At 56.2% G+C, this 16,696-nt stretch overlaps 1 protein-coding gene across 1 annotated transcript in view; it reads right to left on the bottom strand.

Annotated features, from left to right (window-relative positions):
• Positions 1-16,696, bottom strand: part of atg9a (ATG9 autophagy related 9 homolog A (S. cerevisiae)) — an 88,293-nt gene that overhangs the window by 21,014 nt on the left and 50,583 nt on the right. The window contains 8 exon segments of the mRNA XM_085986997.1: positions 907-1,096; positions 1,098-1,136; positions 5,512-5,629; positions 6,538-6,728; positions 7,656-7,901; positions 10,655-10,834; positions 14,574-14,727; positions 15,834-16,582. Coding sequence (XP_085843123.1) covers positions 907-1,096; positions 1,098-1,136; positions 5,512-5,629; positions 6,538-6,728; positions 7,656-7,901; positions 10,655-10,834; positions 14,574-14,727; positions 15,834-16,582 — 1,867 coding nt within the window.

The following is a 16,696-nucleotide window of genomic DNA, read 5'->3' as shown; positions in this document are numbered from 1 at the left end:
GGTGCTACCGAGCCACTCTTGGTGATGGACATTGAAGTCCCCCACCCAGAGTACATTCTGTGCCCTTGCTACTCTCAGTGCTTCTTCCAAGTGGTGTTCAACATGGCGGAGTACTGATTCATCAGCTGAGGGAGGGCGGTAGGTGGTAATCAGCAGGAGGTTTCCTTGCCCATGCTTTACCTGAAGCCATGAGACTTCATGGGGTCCGGAGACAATGTTGAGGACTCCCAGGGCCACTCCTTCCCGACGGTATACCACTGTGCCGCCACCCCCGGTGGGTCTGTCCTGCCGGTGGGACAGGACATACCCAGGGATGGTGATGGAGGAGTCTGGGACATTGGCTGAAAGGTATGATTCTGTGAGTATGACTATGTCAGGCTGTTGCTTGACTAGTCTGTGGGACAGCTCTCCCAATTTTGGCACAAGTCCCCAGATGTTGGCGAGGAGGACTTTGCCGGGTTGACTGGGCTGGGTGTGCCGGTGCCGTGTCCGTAGCCGGTGCCGAGGTCAATGTCGGTTTTATTCTTATTGTTTTTCGTAGCGATTTGTTACAACTGAGTGTCTCGCTGGGCCATTTCAGAGGGCAGTTAAGAGTCAACCACATTGCTGTGGGTCTGGAGTCACATATAGGCCAGACCAGGTAAGGACGGCAGATTTCCTTCCCTGAAGGACATTAGTGAACCAAGTGGGTTTTTATGACAATCCGGTAGTTTCATGGTCACCATTACTGATACTAGCTTTTTAATTCCAGATTTATTTAATTAACTGAATTAGAACTCACGTCTCCGGATGATTAGCCCAGGCTGCTGGATAACTAGTCCAGTAACATAACCACTATACTACTGTTCCCATCGTATTCAGGGGTGCAGGTGACACTCTTCCCCCCTCCAGAGCCCCCAGTCTTACCGCTGATTCCTCCGTATCTCCTGTGGACGATGGGCAGGAGTCCGGTTGGCTCCTCACGGGGTTCTGTGGGTCTGCTGGCGGCGACGGGGTAGGTGGAGGATCGTGGGATGGCCGCTGCCGATGGCCTCCTCGTCTCTGTTTCCTCCACTCCGCTCTCCCCGCTGTCATCACTGTCGTGTCGGTACCACATTGTGGCGTGTGGGCTCGCCGTGCGTTTGCTGCTTGTGGAGCTGGAACGAGAGAGTTGGTGAGGTAACGCTGGGAGTTTCAGTGTACATCTGGATCAGTCCTGGGCCCCGCCCCTCAGGAAGGGTATATCGGCCTCGGAGGGGGGGCAGTGCAGATTCACCAGAATGATACCGGGGCTAAAAGGGTTAAATTCCGAGGCCAGGTTGCACAGGCTGGGTTTGTATTCCCTCGAGTTTAGAAGATTAAGGGGTGATCTGATCGAGGTGTTTAAGATGATTAAAGGAGTTGATCAGGTCGAGAGAGCGAAACTATTTCCTCTGGTGGGGGGAGTCCAGAACAAGGGGGCAGAACCTTAAAATTAGAGCCAGGCCGTTCAGGGGTGATGTCAGGAAGCACTTCTTCACACAAAGGGGGGTGGAAATCTGGAACTCTCTCCCCCAAAAGGCAACTGAGGCTGGGGGTCAACTGCAGCTTTGAAGACTGAGATTGATAGAGTTTTGTTGGGTAAGAGTATCAAGGGTTACGGAACCAAGGTGGATAAATGGAGTTAAAATACAGATCAGCCAGGATCCAACTAAATGGCGGATCAGGCTCAAGAGGCTGAATGACCTCCTCCTGTTCCTGTGGAATTTGACGTTGTGTTTTTGGATGATGTCATCAAGGGGCAGCATGTAGATGAGAAATAGGAGGGGGCCAAAGATAAATCCTTGGGGGGACTCCAGAGGTCATGGTATGGGAGCGGGAGGAGAAGCCATTGCAGGTGATTCTCTGGCCACACTGGATAGATTAGAATAAAACCAGGTGAGTGCAGTCCCACCCAGCTGGATGATGGAGGAGAGGCGTTGGAGGAGGATGGAGTGGTCAACTGTGTCAAAGGCTGCAGACAGGTCGAGTAGGACGAGGAGGGATCGTTTACCTTCGTCACAATCACATAGGATGTCATTTGTTACTTTGATAATGGCCGATTCAGTGCTCTGGCGGGACAGAAACCTGATTGGAGGGATTCAAACATGGAATTGCAGGAAAGATGGGCACGGATTTGGGAGGCGACAACACGTTCAAGGGTTTGGAAAGGAAAGGGAGTTTGGGGATGGGGGTGGCAGTTCACAGGGACAGAGGGGACAAGGGTTGTTTTTTTGAGAGGGGCGATGGTGGCAGATTTGAAGGAGAGGGGAACAGTACCTGAGGAGAGCGAACATTAACAATGTCAGCTAACATGGGGGCCAGGAAGGGAAGTTGGGTGGCCAGCGGTTCAGTGGGAATAGGGTCAGGGGAGCAGGAGGTGGGTCTCATGATGAGCTCGGAGATGGTATTATGGGAGAGAAATGCTGATTTAGTGCACGGGTGGGGGGGAGCTTTGGCCTTTGGGGCAGGGGAAGGGGTTGGTTAATACAGCAGAGGCAGCAGAATGAACGGTCTCAATCCTAGTGAGGGGTGGCCAAGAACAGGAGGACTCCTGACCTGACCACATGGGCGAGGGACGAGAAGACATTGCTGGAGATACTGCAGTAATTGCTGGGAAGCATGAGGACTGTCCCATAGAGCTGGAGGAGGAGACGACGGAGGAGGAGGAGGAGGAGGAGGAGGAGACGACGGAGGAGGAGGAGGAGGAGACGACGGAGGAGGAGGAGGAGGAGGAGGAGACGACGGAGGAGGAGACGACGACGGAGGAGGAGGAGGAGGAGGAGACGACGGAGGAGGAGGAGGAGGAGGAGGAGACGACGGAGGAGGAGACGACGGAGGAGGAGGAGACGACGGAGGAGGAGGAGGGGGAGGAGACGACGGAGGAGGAGGAGGGGGAGGAGACGACGGAGGAGGAGGAGGAGACGACGGAGGAGGAGGAGGAGACGACGGAGGAGGAGGAGGAGACGACGGAGGAGGAGGAGGAGACGACGGAGGAGGAGGAGGAGGAGGAGACGGAGGAGGAGGAGGAGACGACGGAGGAGGAGGAGGAGACGACGGAGGAGGAGGAGGAGACGACGGAGGAGGAGGAGGAGACGACGGAGGAGGAGGAGGAGACGACGGAGGAGGAGGAGGAGACGACGGAGGAGGAGGAGGAGACGACGGAGGAGGAGGAGGAGACGACGGAGGAGGAGGAGGAGACGACGGAGGAGGAGGAGGAGACGACGGAGGAGGAGGAGGAGACGACGGAGGAGGAGGAGGAGACGACGGAGGAGGAGGAGACGACGGAGGAGGAGGAGGAGGAGGAGGAGGAGGAGGAGACGACGGAGGAGGAGGAGGAGGAGGAGACGACGGAGGAGGAGGAGGAGGAGGAGACGACGGAGGAGGAGGAGGAGGAGACGACGGAGGAGGAGGAGGAGACGACGGAGGAGGAGGAGACGACGGAGGAGGAGGAGGAGGAGACGACGGAGGAGGAGGAGGAGGAGACGACGGAGGAGGAGGAGGAGGAGACGACGGAGGAGGAGGAGGAGGAGGAGACGACGGAGGAGGAGGAGGAGGAGGAGGAGACGACGGAGGAGGAGACGACGGAGGAGGAGGAGACGACGGAGGAGGAGGAGGAGGAGGAGACGACGGAGGAGGAGGAGGAGACGACGGAGGAGGAGGAGGAGGAGGAGACGGAGGAGGAGGAGGAGACGACGGAGGAGGAGGAGGAGACGACGGAGGAGGAGGAGGAGACGACGGAGGAGGAGGAGGAGACGACGGAGGAGGAGGAGGAGACGACGGAGGAGGAGGAGGAGACGACGGAGGAGGAGGAGGAGACGACGGAGGAGGAGGAGGAGACGACGGAGGAGGAGGAGGAGACGACGGAGGAGGAGGAGGAGACGACGGAGGAGGAGGAGACGACGGAGGAGGAGGAGGAGGAGGAGACGACGGAGGAGGAGGAGGAGACGACGGAGGAGGAGGAGGAGGAGGAGACGACGGAGGAGGAGGAGGAGGAGACGACGGAGGAGGAGGAGACGACGGAGGAGGAGGAGGAGGAGACGACGGAGGAGGAGGAGGAGGAGACGACGGAGGAGGAGGAGGAGGAGGAGACGACGGAGGAGGAGGAGGAGGAGGAGGAGACGACGGAGGAGGAGACGACGGAGGAGGAGGAGACGACGGAGGAGGAGGAGGGGGAGGAGACGACGGAGGAGGAGGAGGAGACGACGGAGGAGGAGGAGGAGACGACGGAGGAGGAGGAGGAGACGACGGAGGAGGAGGAGGAGGAGGAGACGGAGGAGGAGGAGGAGACGACGGAGGAGGAGGAGGAGACGACGGAGGAGGAGGAGGAGACGACGGAGGAGGAGGAGGAGACGACGGAGGAGGAGGAGGAGACGACGGAGGAGGAGGAGGAGACGACGGAGGAGGAGGAGGAGACGACGGAGGAGGAGGAGGAGACGACGGAGGAGGAGGAGGAGACGACGGAGGAGGAGGAGGAGACGACGGAGGAGGAGGAGACGACGGAGGAGGAGGAGGAGACGACGGAGGAGGAGGAGGAGGAGGAGGAGGAGGAGACGACGGAGGAGGAGGAGGAGGAGGAGACGACGGAGGAGGAGGAGGAGGAGGAGACGACGGAGGAGGAGGAGACGACGGAGGAGGAGGAGGAGGAGACGACGGAGGAGGAGGAGGAGGAGACGACGGAGGAGGAGGAGGAGGAGGAGGAGACGACGGAGGAGGAGGAGGAGGAGGAGGAGACGACGGAGGAGGAGACGACGGAGGAGGAGGAGACGACGGAGGAGGAGGAGGGGGAGGAGACGACGGAGGAGGAGGAGGAGACGACGGAGGAGGAGGAGGAGACGACGGAGGAGACGGAGGAGGAGGCGACGGAGGAGGAGGAGACGACGGAGGAGGAGGAGGAGGAGGAGACGGAGGAGACGACGGAGGAGGAGGAGGAGACGACGGAGGAGGAGGAGGAGACGACGGAGGAGGAGGAGGAGACGACGGAGGAGGAGGAGGAGACGACGGAGGAGGAGGAGGAGACGACGGAGGAGGAGGAGGAGACGACGGAGGAGGAGGAGGAGATGACGGAGGAGGAGGAGGAGACGACGGAGGAGGAGGAGGAGACGACGGAGGAGGAGGAGGAGACGACGGAGGAGGAGGAGACGACGGAGGAGGAGGAGGAGGAGGAGGAGGAGGAGGAGGAGACGACGGAGGAGGAGGAGGAGGAGGAGACGACGGAGGAGGAGGAGGAGGAGGAGACGACGGAGGAGGAGGAGGAGGAGACGACGGAGGAGGAGGAGACGACGGAGGAGGAGGAGGAGGAGACGACGGAGGAGGAGGAGGAGGAGACGACGGAGGAGGAGGAGGAGGAGACGACGGAGGAGGAGGAGGAGGAGACGACGGAGGAGGAGGAGACGACGGAGGAGGAGGAGGAGGAGACGACGGAGGAGGAGGAGGAGGAGGAGGAGGAGACGACGGAGGAGGAGGAGGAGGAGACGACGACGGAGGAGGAGGAGACGGAGGCGTTGAGCTTACCTCGTGCATGTAGAGTGCGTGCAGACTCATTTCGGTGGAGGCGTACTCGGAGAGAACCATACTCTGGAGCTGGCCCTCCCACGCACTGCTGCCAGAGCTCATCATCCTCGCATCCCGACTGCCAGCAACAGAAAACCAAAAAGTGAGTCAGAACCATGGGATCCCTCTCTGCCAAAGACCAACCCCACCACAACATCAGTGCAGAGGTGACCCGTGAGTGGGAGGCCATTCACACCCGCGCACCCAGAGCACATTAACCCACGGCAGGTTAAAGAGGCGCCCGTAGGAAGAGGCACCCCCGTGCTCCTCACCTCGCCCCGCTCCGCTTACAGGACAGTCATCAGGGGTGGCATCCCGGCCCCGAGTTACCCGTCTTAACCCAAGGAGTACCCTCACCAAATCTTGCCATCACTCCATCCCTCACATCGATTCTCAACCGGGGTGCTTCAGTCGATTGCACCTTCATCGTCGCTGGGTCAATACCCTGGAACTGCCTCCCTAACAGCACTGTGGGAGCACCTTCACCTCACGGACTGCAGCGGTTCAAGTAGAAGGCGGCTCCCCACCACCTTCCCAAGGGCAATTCGTAATGGGCAATAAATGCCGGCTTTGCTAGCGACGCCCACATCCCAAGGACAAATAAAATGCTTTGCACATTGATCTCTAAAGACACTTGTTCTGACAGTCCCGTACCCCTCTCCTCCTCGTTCCCATCTTGCTCCTTAGCCAGTCTCCAATCCACCCTCAGCTACGCCCCTTGAATTTACCAGCTTAGACTGCTGAACCCCTCCCTTGATACTCAGACTGGCCCCTCTCACCATCACATAATCATCCGAGAGAGCAGTGAACCCACAAACTCCCCACTCCTTCGCCACCCCTTTCCAGCTCCAACACCCTAAGTATCAGGAACATGTCCCCGCTTCCCAAAAGCCCCCACAATCCCCATCCCTACTCCTTCCTCCCCCTGCCCCTCCTTGTTTAGCCGCAACAACCCCGCTAATCACACGGGGCTCGGTGTGTCCGTACCCTGATCCGGCCATGGTTCTCCCGGCCTCGGTTCGCAGGAGAGAATTGTGGAGGCTGGCGGGGACATTCTGACCGCTCCGCCCTGGAGAGAAGGAATGCAGTGAGGACGCTGGATCCAAGGCTCCGTCTCGACCTCTCTGAAATGCCAGAGAGGGGGGGCCAGCGATCAGGTTGGCGATCAGACTGTGAGGCTGCAACAAAATAATGTCTCATGGTTAGAAAACTCACCCAGACCCCCTGCCCCTGGGCCCTTCCCCAGACCCCCTGGGCCCTTCCCCAGACCCCCTGTCCCTGGGCCCTTCCCCCGGTGCCCTGCCCTGCCCTGGGGGACTGGGCCCTTCCCCCGGTGCCCTGCCCTGCCCTGGGGGACTGGGCCCTTCCCCCGATGCCCTGCCCTGCCCTGCCCTGCCCTGGGGGACTGGGCCCTTCCCCCGATGCCCTGCCCTGTCCTGGGGGAATGGGCCCTTCCCCCGGTGCCCTGCCCTGCCCTGGGGGACTGGGCCCTTCCCCCGCTGCCCTGCCTTGCCCTGGGCCCTTCCCCCGGTGCCCTGCCCTGCCCTGGGGGACTGGGCCCTTCCCCCGCTGCCCTGCCTTGCCCTGGGCCCTTCCCCCGGTGCCCTGCCCTGCCCTGGGGGACTGGGCCCTTCCCCCGGTGCCCTGCCCTGCCCTGGGGGACTGGGCCCTTCCCCCGGTGCCCTGCCTTGCCCTGGGGGACTGGGCCCTTCCCCCGGTGCCCTGCCCTGGGGGACTGGGCCCTTTGGTGCCCTGCCCTGCCCTGGGGGACTGGGCCCTTCCCCCGGTGCCCTGCCCTGCCCTGGGGGACTGGGCCCTTCCCCCGGTGCCCTGCCCTGCCCTGGGGGGACTGGGCCCTTACCCCGGTGCCCTGCCCTGCTCTGGGGGACTGGGCCCTTCCCTCGGTGCCCTGCCCTGCCCTGGGGGACTGGGCCCTTACCCCGGTGCCCTGCCCTGCTCTGGGCCCTTCCCCCGGTGCCCTGCCCTGCCCTGGGGGACTGGGCCCTTCCCCCGGTGCCCTGCCCTGCCCTGGGGGACTGGGCCCTTCCCTCGGTGCCCTGCCCTGCCCTGGGGGACTGGGCCCTTCCCTCGGCGCTGCTCCTTACCTCTGACTCGGACTGCACGGACTGTAGTGATGTGAAGAGGCCGTTTTCCGGGAGGAAACTGTGGCCGCCGATCACTGCGCCCTTGTCTCGATTCACCTTCTCCTTCAGCTGGCTGATGAAGGCGGTGCTGTCCTGTGGGGGCTGCCAGCGGGGGTTTGTGATGGCGAAGTGCATGAGGGAGAGTTCCGTTTTGCCATCCTCGGCCTGCTGGTAGATGGAGGCCTCGGTCTTACCGCCAGAGAACCACTGAGAGAAAGAGAAGACAACGTCACAATCAGCAACAAATTGCATTTATTCAGCGCCTTTAACATAGTGAAACGTCCCAGGCCGCTTCACAGGAGCGATTATCAAACACAATCTGAGACCGAGCCACATAAGGAGATAGGAGGGCAGATGACCAAAAGCTTGGTCAAAGAGGTCGGTTTTATGGTGCGTCTTACAGGAGGAGAGGGGCGGGGAGGGAGGGAGTTCCAGAGCTTAGGGCCCAGGCAGTTGAAGGCACGGCCACTAATGGTGGGGCGAGAGGCCACAATTGGAGGAGCGCAGCAATCGGAGGGTTGTAGGGCTGGAGGAGGTTACAGAGATAGGGAGGGATGAGGTCATGGAGGGATTTGAAAACGAGAATGAGAATTTTAAAATCAAGGCATTGGTCGTCTTATCTGAGGAAGGATGTTCTTGCCATGGAGGGAGTTCAGCGAAGATTCACCAGACTGATACCTGGGATGGCAGGAATGACGTATGAAGAGAGATTGGGTCGATTGGGCTTATACTCACTGGAGTTTAGAAGAATGAGAGGGGATCTCATTGAAACTTATAAAATTCTAACAGGACTGGACAGACTAGATGCAGGAAGGATGTTCGCGATGGCGGGGGATCCCAGAACCAGGGGTCACAGTCTAAGGATAAGGGGTAAGCCATTTAGGACAGAGATGAGGAGGAATTTCTTCACCCAGAGTGTGGTGAACCTGTGGAATTCTCTACCACAGAAGGCAGTAGAGGTCAATTCATTAAATATATTCAAGAAGGAGTTAGATATATTTCTTAAGGCTAAAGGGATCAAGGGATATGGGGAGAAGGCAGGGACAGGGTACTGAAATGGATGATCAGCCATGATCTCATTAAATGGCGGAGCAGGCTCGAGGGGCCGAATGGCCTACTCCTGCTCCTATCTTCTATGTTTCTATAAGAACATAAGAAATCGGCCATTCAGCCCGTCGAGCCTGCTCCACCATTCAATGAGATCATGGCTGATCTTCTACCTCAACTCCACCTTCCCACACTATCCCCATATCCCTTGGTTCCCTTAGTAACCAAAATCTATCGCTCTCGGTCTTGAATATACTCACGACGGAGCATCCCAAGTTCTCTGGGGCAGAGAATTCCAAAGATTCACCAACCTGAGTGAAGACATTTCTCCTCATCTCAGTCCTAAATGGCTGACCCCTTATTCTGAGACTGTGACCCCTGGTTCTAGACTCCCCAGTCAGAGGAACCACCCTCCCTGCATCTACCCCGTCAGGCCCTGTAAGAATTTTATACATTTCAATTTTGTATCGTCAGCAAACTTGGATACATTACACTCGGTCCCCTCATCCAATTCATTGCTGTAGATTGTGAATAGCTGAGGCCCAAGCACTGATCCTTGCGGTACCCCACCAGTTACAGCCTGCCGACCCGAAAATGACCCGTTTATTCCTACTCTGTCTCTTCTGTCCTATAAACAATCCTCAATCCATGCTAGTATATTACCCCCAATCAAAATCCCATGAGCCCTAATTTTGTGCAATAACCTCTTGTGTGGCACCTTATCGAATGCCTTCTGAAAATCTAAAAACACCACATCCACTGGTTCTCCATTACCTACCCAGCTAGTTGCAACCTCAAAATTATTAGATTTGTGAAACACCTTTCATAAATCCGTGTTGGCACTGCCCAATCATATTAAGAAAGTAAAATACTGCGGATGCTGGAAATCGGAAATAAAAACAGAAAATGCTGGAAATACTCAGGTCAGGCAGCATCTGTGGAGCGAGAAACAGAGTTAACGTTTCAGGTCGATGACCCTTCGTCAGAACTGGAAAAAGTTAGAGGTGTCTAACTTTTAGTGCCCTGTTACCACGTCCCTAGTAACAGTTTCCAGCATTTTCCCGACTACTGACGTCAGGCTAACTGGTCTGTCGTTTCCGGTTTTCTCTCTCCCTCCTTTCTTGAATAGTGGGGTTACATTTGCTACCTTCCAATCTGCGGGGACCGTTCTTAAATCTAGGGAATTCTGGAAGATCAAAACCAATGCATCCACTATCTCTGTAGCCACCTCTTTTAGAACCCGAGGATGTGGACCATCAGGTCCAGGGGATTTGTCGGCTTTTAGTCCCATTAATTTCTCCAGTACTATTTCTTTACTAATTTCTTTAAGATCCTCATTCTCGCAAGACCCTTGGTTCCCCACTATTTCCGGTATGTTTTTTGGGTCTTCTTCCGTGAAGACTTGTTTAATGTCTCTGCCATTTCCTTACTCCCCATTATAATCTCTGCCTGTAAGGGGCTCACATTTACTTTTGCTAATTTCTTCCTTTTTACATACCTACAGAAGTTTTTACAATCGGTTTATATGTTGCTTGCTGGTTTACTTATTGTTTAACGGAACCCAATGTAGGTCAGCGAGCACAGGGGTGACGGGTGAACGGGACTTGGTGTAAGTTAGGACATGGGCAGCCGAGTTTTGGATAAGTTGAAGTTTATGGAGGATGAAAGATGGGGGGCCGGCCAGAAGTGTGTTGGAATTGTCAAGTCTAGAGCGAACAAAGGCATGGATGAGTGTCAGATGAGCTGAGGAGGGGTGGAGTCGGACAATGTTAGAGGCAGAAGTAGGTGGTCTTGGTCTTCTTCTTGGGCAGTCCCTCGGAACCGAGGATGACTCGTGGTCTTGGTGATGGAGTGGAGATGGGGTCAGAGCGGGGCCGAAGCCAGGGTTCAAAGGCGGAGGTCGGGTCACTTACTGCAGGGTGCCCATGCTGCCGGACGTCCATCTGGGCGAAGGAGCAGGTGTCTCCGACACCCACCACCTCTACGGTGAAGTTGCGGAAGAAGTCGATGATCTCGAGGGACTTCCTCCTCAGGCAGAAGATGAGGATGACGGGAGTGATGATGGGGCTGAGCAGCTCCTCCAGGATGAAAGCCTGTGGAGAGAAGACAGAAGCTGTTCAGGAGAGACCGACGTACTTGGGCCAAGCTCCCCTCACCCACAGGTCCCGAGAAACACACCCCAACCCTCACCCGGTCCCGCGGGATAGGGCGCGGCTCGCTGTGGCACCGAGCCCCACACTCCGTGCGGACAGCTGATCACACCCCCGGCAGTGGGAGGGAGCTACAACGGGAATTAGCACCACTGGGCGTGAGGACGATCAGCCAGGAGGCAGCCTGTGGGCGATTCCCCGATACAGGAGGGGTCCAGCCTGTGGGCGATTCCCCGATACAGGAGGGGTCCAGCCTGTGGGCGATTCCCCGATACAGGAGGGGTCCAGCCTGTGGGCGATTCCCCGATACAGGAGGCAGCCTGTGGGCGATTCCCCGATACAGGAGGCAGCCTGTGGGCGATTCCCCGATACAGGAGGGGTCCAGCCTGTGGGCGATTCCCCGATACAGGAGGCAGCCTGTGGGCGATTCCCCGATACAGGAGGCAGCCTGTGGGCGATTCCCCGATACAAGAGGCAGCCTGTGGGCGATTCCCCGATACAGGAGGCAGCCTGTGGGCGATTCCCCAATACAAGAGGCAGCCTGTGGGCGATTCCCCGATACAGGAGGCAGCCTGTGGGCGATTCCCCGATACAAGAGGGGTCCAGCCTGTGGGCGATTCCCCGATACAAGAGGCAGCCTGTGGGCGATTCCCCGATACAGGAGGGGTCCAGCCTGTGGGCGATTCCCCGATACAAGAGGCAGCCTGTGGGCGATTCCCCGATACAGGAGGCAGCCTGTGGGCGATTCCCCGATACAGGAGGCAGCCTGTGGGCGATTCCCCGATACAGGAGGCAGCCTGTGGGCGATTCCCCGATACAAGAGGCAGCCTGTGGGCGATTCCCCGATACAGGAGGGGTCCAGCCTGTGGGCGATTCCCCGATACAGGAGGCAGCCTGTGGGCGATTCCCCGATACAGGAGGGGTCCAGCCTGTGGGCGATTCCCCGATACAGGAGGCAGCCTGTGGGCGATTCCCCGATACAAGAACCGCTGCTGGGAAATGGCCGTCAGGTGTTTAAGCTTGGTTGGGAGGCCCTCCAGAGTTAAATAGCCTGGCACTGCCCAGTTGGGTGAGATACTCTCGAGGTCTGCTTGTCGTACTGGGTATGGGGGGAGGGTGTAGGGGAAAATTAGCAGCTAATGGGCGGGGAAGGGAATGACAGACACTAATACACCATGGGTCAGTGCCAGTGCTAACTACATAGGATTATATAGGATATACAGCACAGAAACAGGCCATTTGGCCCAACCAGTCCATGCCGGCATTTATGCTCCACTCGAGCCTCCTCCCATCATTCCCCATCTAAATCTATCAGCGTAACCCTCTATTCCATAAGAACATACATAAAACATAGGAGCAGGAGTCGGTCATTTGGCCCCTCGAGCCTGCTCCGCCATTCAATAAGATCATGGCTGATCTAATCTTGGTCTCAACTCCATTTCCCTGCCCACGCCCCATAACCCTTCACTCCCTTATCGTTCAAAAATCTGTCTCTCTCCACCTTAAATATATTCAATGACCCAGCCTCCACCGCTCTCTGGGGCAGAGAATTCCACAGATCCATGAGAGAAGAAATTCCTCATTTCGGATTTAAAAGGGTGCCCCCTTATTCTGAAATTATGCCCCTAGTTCTAGATTCCCCCACGCTAATATATTATCCCCAACCCTGTTAGCTCTTATCTTGTGTAGTAACTTTTTATGTGGCACCTTATCGAATTCCAAATACACATCCACTGGTTCCCCTTTATCCAACCTGCTTGTTACATCCTCAAAGAACTCCAGCAAATTTGTCAAACACGATTTCCCTTTCATAAAACTATGCTGACTCTGCTTGACCATATTATGATTTTCTAAATGTCCTGCTACCACTTCCTTAATGATGGACTCCAGCATTTTCCCAGTGACAGATGTTAGCCTAACTGGTTTATACTTGCCTGCTTTCTGTCTCCCTCCTTTCTTAAATACAAGCGTTACATTTGCAGTTTTCCAGTCCACTGGGACCTCTCCAGAATCCAAGGAATTCCCTTCTCCCTCATATGCTTGTCCAGCCTCCCCTTAAATGCATCGATACTATTCACCTCAAACACTCCCTGTGGTAGCGAGTTCCACATTCTCACCACTCTCTGGGTAAAGAAGTTTCTCCTGAATTCCCGATTGGATTTCTTGGTGACTATCTTATATTGATGGCCTCTAGTTATGCTCTTCCCCACAAGTGGAAACATTCTCTCTGTATCCACTCTATCAAAACCTTTCATCATTTTAAAGACCTCTATTAGGTCACCCCTCAGCCTTCTTCCCCACCCCACCCCCCGGCCCCCCAGAGAAAAGAGACCCAGCCTGTTCATCCTTTCCTGATGTATACCCTCGTATTTCTGGTATCATCCTTGTAAATCTTCTCTGCACCCTCTCCAGTGCCTCTATATCCTTCCCTACTTTTCAATTCTATCCCTCTAGAAATAAACCCGAGTGCTTGGTTTGCTTTTTTTATGGCCTTGCTAACCTGTGTCGCAACTTTTAGTGATTTGTGTGTTTGTACTCCGAGATCCCTTTGTTCCTCTACCCCACCTAGACTCGCACCCTCCAAGTGATCAGTGACCTCCCTATTCTTCCTACCAAAATGTAACACCTCACATTTATCTGCGTTGAACTTCATTTGCCAATTATATGCCCATTCTGCAAATTTATTAATGTCCTCCTGTAATTTGTTGCAGTCCTCCTCAGTATTGACTATTCCCCCAATTTGGTGTCATCCGCAAATTTAGAAATTGTGTTTTTGATTCCAAAGTGTAAATCGTTACTGTAAGTTGTGAACAGCAGTGGTCCCAGCACTGATCTTTGTGGAACACCACTACCCACCTTCTGCCCGTGAATAGCTACCCTTTACTCCCACTCTCTGCTTTCTGTCCTGAAGCCAGCCAGCAATCCATTCTGCTACTTGTCCCCTGACTCCGCATTCTCTGACCTTGTTCATCAGTCTATTATGGGGTACCATACTGAAAGCCTATAGATAAATTACATCTACATTACCCTTGTCTACTCTCTCTGTTACCTCTTCAAAAAATTCAATGAGGTTGGTCAAGCAAGACTTTCCCTTTTGAAATACTTTTGGTTTCTAGATGTTCTTCTATTTTCTCCTTTAGTAGGGATTCCATTATTTTTCCTACCACTGATGTTAAGCTGACTGGCCTATAGTTCCCTGGACATGTTCTATCCCCCTTCTTAAATATCGGTATTACGTTAGCTATCCGCCAGTCCTCTGGCACTACACCTTTTCCTAACGAATTATTAAATATGTGTAGTAATGCCTCTGCTATCTCTTCCCTAGAATCTTTTAAAATGCGCAGATGTAATCCATCCAGACCAGGGGTTTTTATCCTCTGAGTTTCATTAGTTTATTTAATATATCTCCTCTTTTTATTTTAAATGCACTTATCTCATTACTAATCTCATCATCCGATGCCACTATAATACACCACAGGTCAGTGTCAGTGCTCACTACACTGGATATACATGCTCCGAACACCTGGGTGTGGCCGTATTCAGCGGACTGACCACACGATCACTGCAGAATGTGTCCCAGCCCAGTGGCCCTCCCTCTATGGGACGGGTTAATATGCGAGCTGTAGCTCAGTCTCAAGAGTTCCTCGAGTCCGGAACCAAACGATACACAAGAGGTCCTTACAGCTTTGTACTGGAAGAGCTGAGCAAACTCGTCTCTGGTTTCGAAGCGATGGGCTGTCCCCTGCCAGTGATCAGGCATGTAGTGGATATGGGACAGGATGACCCTCAGCAGCTGCTCCGGGCAGAACACCATGTGCTTGTCTGGGATAAAACACCTGAACGAGAGAAAGAACGGTCACATAAACAGGAGAGAAATCAGCATGATCCAGACACCGAAACTCCACGGACAGTTTGCGCAGTTTAAAAAAAAGAGTTGTTGGTTGCGGGATAAGTATTAGCCCCAGGACGCCAGGGAGAACTCCCCTGCTCGTCTTCCAGCAGTGCCGTGGTATCTTTTACATCCACCCAACAGGGCAGACGGGGCCTCAATTTAATGTCTCATCCGAAAGATGGCACCTCCAACAGTGCAGCGCTCCCTCAGTACCGCACCTCCGACAGTGCGGCGCACCCTCAGTACTGACCCTCCAACAGTGCAGCGCTCCCTCAGCACTCCCTCAGCACTGCCCTTCCGACAGTGCAGCGCTCCCTCAGTACTGCCCCTCCGACAGTGTGGCGCTCCCTCAGTACTGCCCCTCCGATAGTGCAGCGCTCCCTCAGTACTGCCTCTCCGACAGTGCAGCGTTCCCTCAGTACTGCTCCTCCGACAGTGCCGTGCTCCCTCAGTACTGCCCCTCCGACAGTGCGGCGCTCCCTCAGTACGGCCCCTCCGACAGTGCAGCGCTCCCTCAGTACTGCCCCTCCGACAGTGCCGTGCTCCCTCAGTACTGCCCCTCCGACAGTGTGGCGCTCCCTCAGTACTGCCCCTCCGACAGTGCAGCACTCCCTCAGTACTGCCTCTCCGACAGTGCAGCACTCCCTCAGTACTGCCTCTCCGACAGTGCAGCACTCCCTCAGTACTGCCTCTCCGACAGTGCAGCGCTCCCTCAGTACTGCCCCTCCGACAGTGCGGCGCTCCCTCAGTACTGCCCCTCCGACAGTGCAGCACTCCCTCAGTACTGCCCCTCCAATAGTGCAGCACTCCCTCAGCACCGCCCCTCCGACAGGGCAGCGCTCCCTCAGCACCGCCCCTCCGACAGGGCAGCACTGGGAGTGCCAGCCTGGATTTTGTGCTCAAGTCCCTGGAGTGCGCGGATAGGCAGAACATTCCCAGTGGATGTCTTGGGGCATCGCTCAGGGAGTCCCATTTTAGAACCACCCCCAACCCTGGGGAATCTGCCGAACCCCCCCCCCCCGCTGTGCGCTCTCTGCCCAGGACCCTCACCTACACACGGTGATACAGAGGCCGAGGAGAGTTATAGTGGTCAGCACGTGTTCGACGGCTAAAACATCCTCATCGTACACGGTGAGAGCGATGAGCACAGCCAGGATCGACCCGGCAAAGAAGGCGAGGTTTTTGGCCAGGACCGTGAGCAACGGGGACAAGAAGCAGTTCATGTATTTGGAGGCTGCCTTGTATCCCTTGCTGAGCCGAGACTGCAGCTCGTGGTCCAGCTCGTTGAAGTGACGCAGGTAACAGCGGCCGTACAGAGACCAGCAGCGAGCCCCGAGGCTGCCTGGCTCCCGCTTGATGATCTCGGTGTAGCTGAAGAAAGCGTAGAGTATCTGCCAGATCAGGATGACCGGACACAGCAGCAGGTTGGTGATGCCGATCCACAGGATACGGGAACTGAGTTTCTCAGCCAGCTCCAAGCGGTTCCCCGCCCTCTTGTACTCTGGCTTCAAGCTCCACTCGTTCTGAAACAGAGACCCCGGCCCCCACAGGAAGATCAGCTCGAAGTTATACTTCAAGCCCCTGGTGTAGAAGACCACTTCGCCGAGGAAGGGGGCGTGGAAACGGATCGGCAGAAGTGACTTGTTGATCATGGCCACCGTGTAGTTCTTGAAACGCAGGATGCGGTGGTAGATGTCCAGCTCGCTCAGCTCCCTCTTGTGGATGCAGATCTGATGCTCTTTCTGAATCTGGATAATACGAGCTTGCACCTCTTGCCAGCTGTAGTAGGGCAGATGGGCCTGAAACCCAGAGCAGAGAGCATCAGCCCACAGCCCACACCTCGCACCCGGCTCCCCGCTCCTCGCTCCCCCGGCTCCCCACACCTCGCACCCGGCTCCCCGCTCCTCGCACCC

The sequence above is a fragment of the Somniosus microcephalus genome, chromosome 4 (genome assembly GCF_052327205.1).
Source record: "Somniosus microcephalus isolate GS21.2 chromosome 4, FLI_Smic_1.0, whole genome shotgun sequence".
In the NCBI taxonomy this organism is placed as follows: Eukaryota; Metazoa; Chordata; class Chondrichthyes; order Squaliformes; family Somniosidae; genus Somniosus; species Somniosus microcephalus.
The sequence above is the reverse complement of the archived record's forward strand: the minus strand, read 5'-3'. Positions and strand labels throughout refer to the sequence as shown.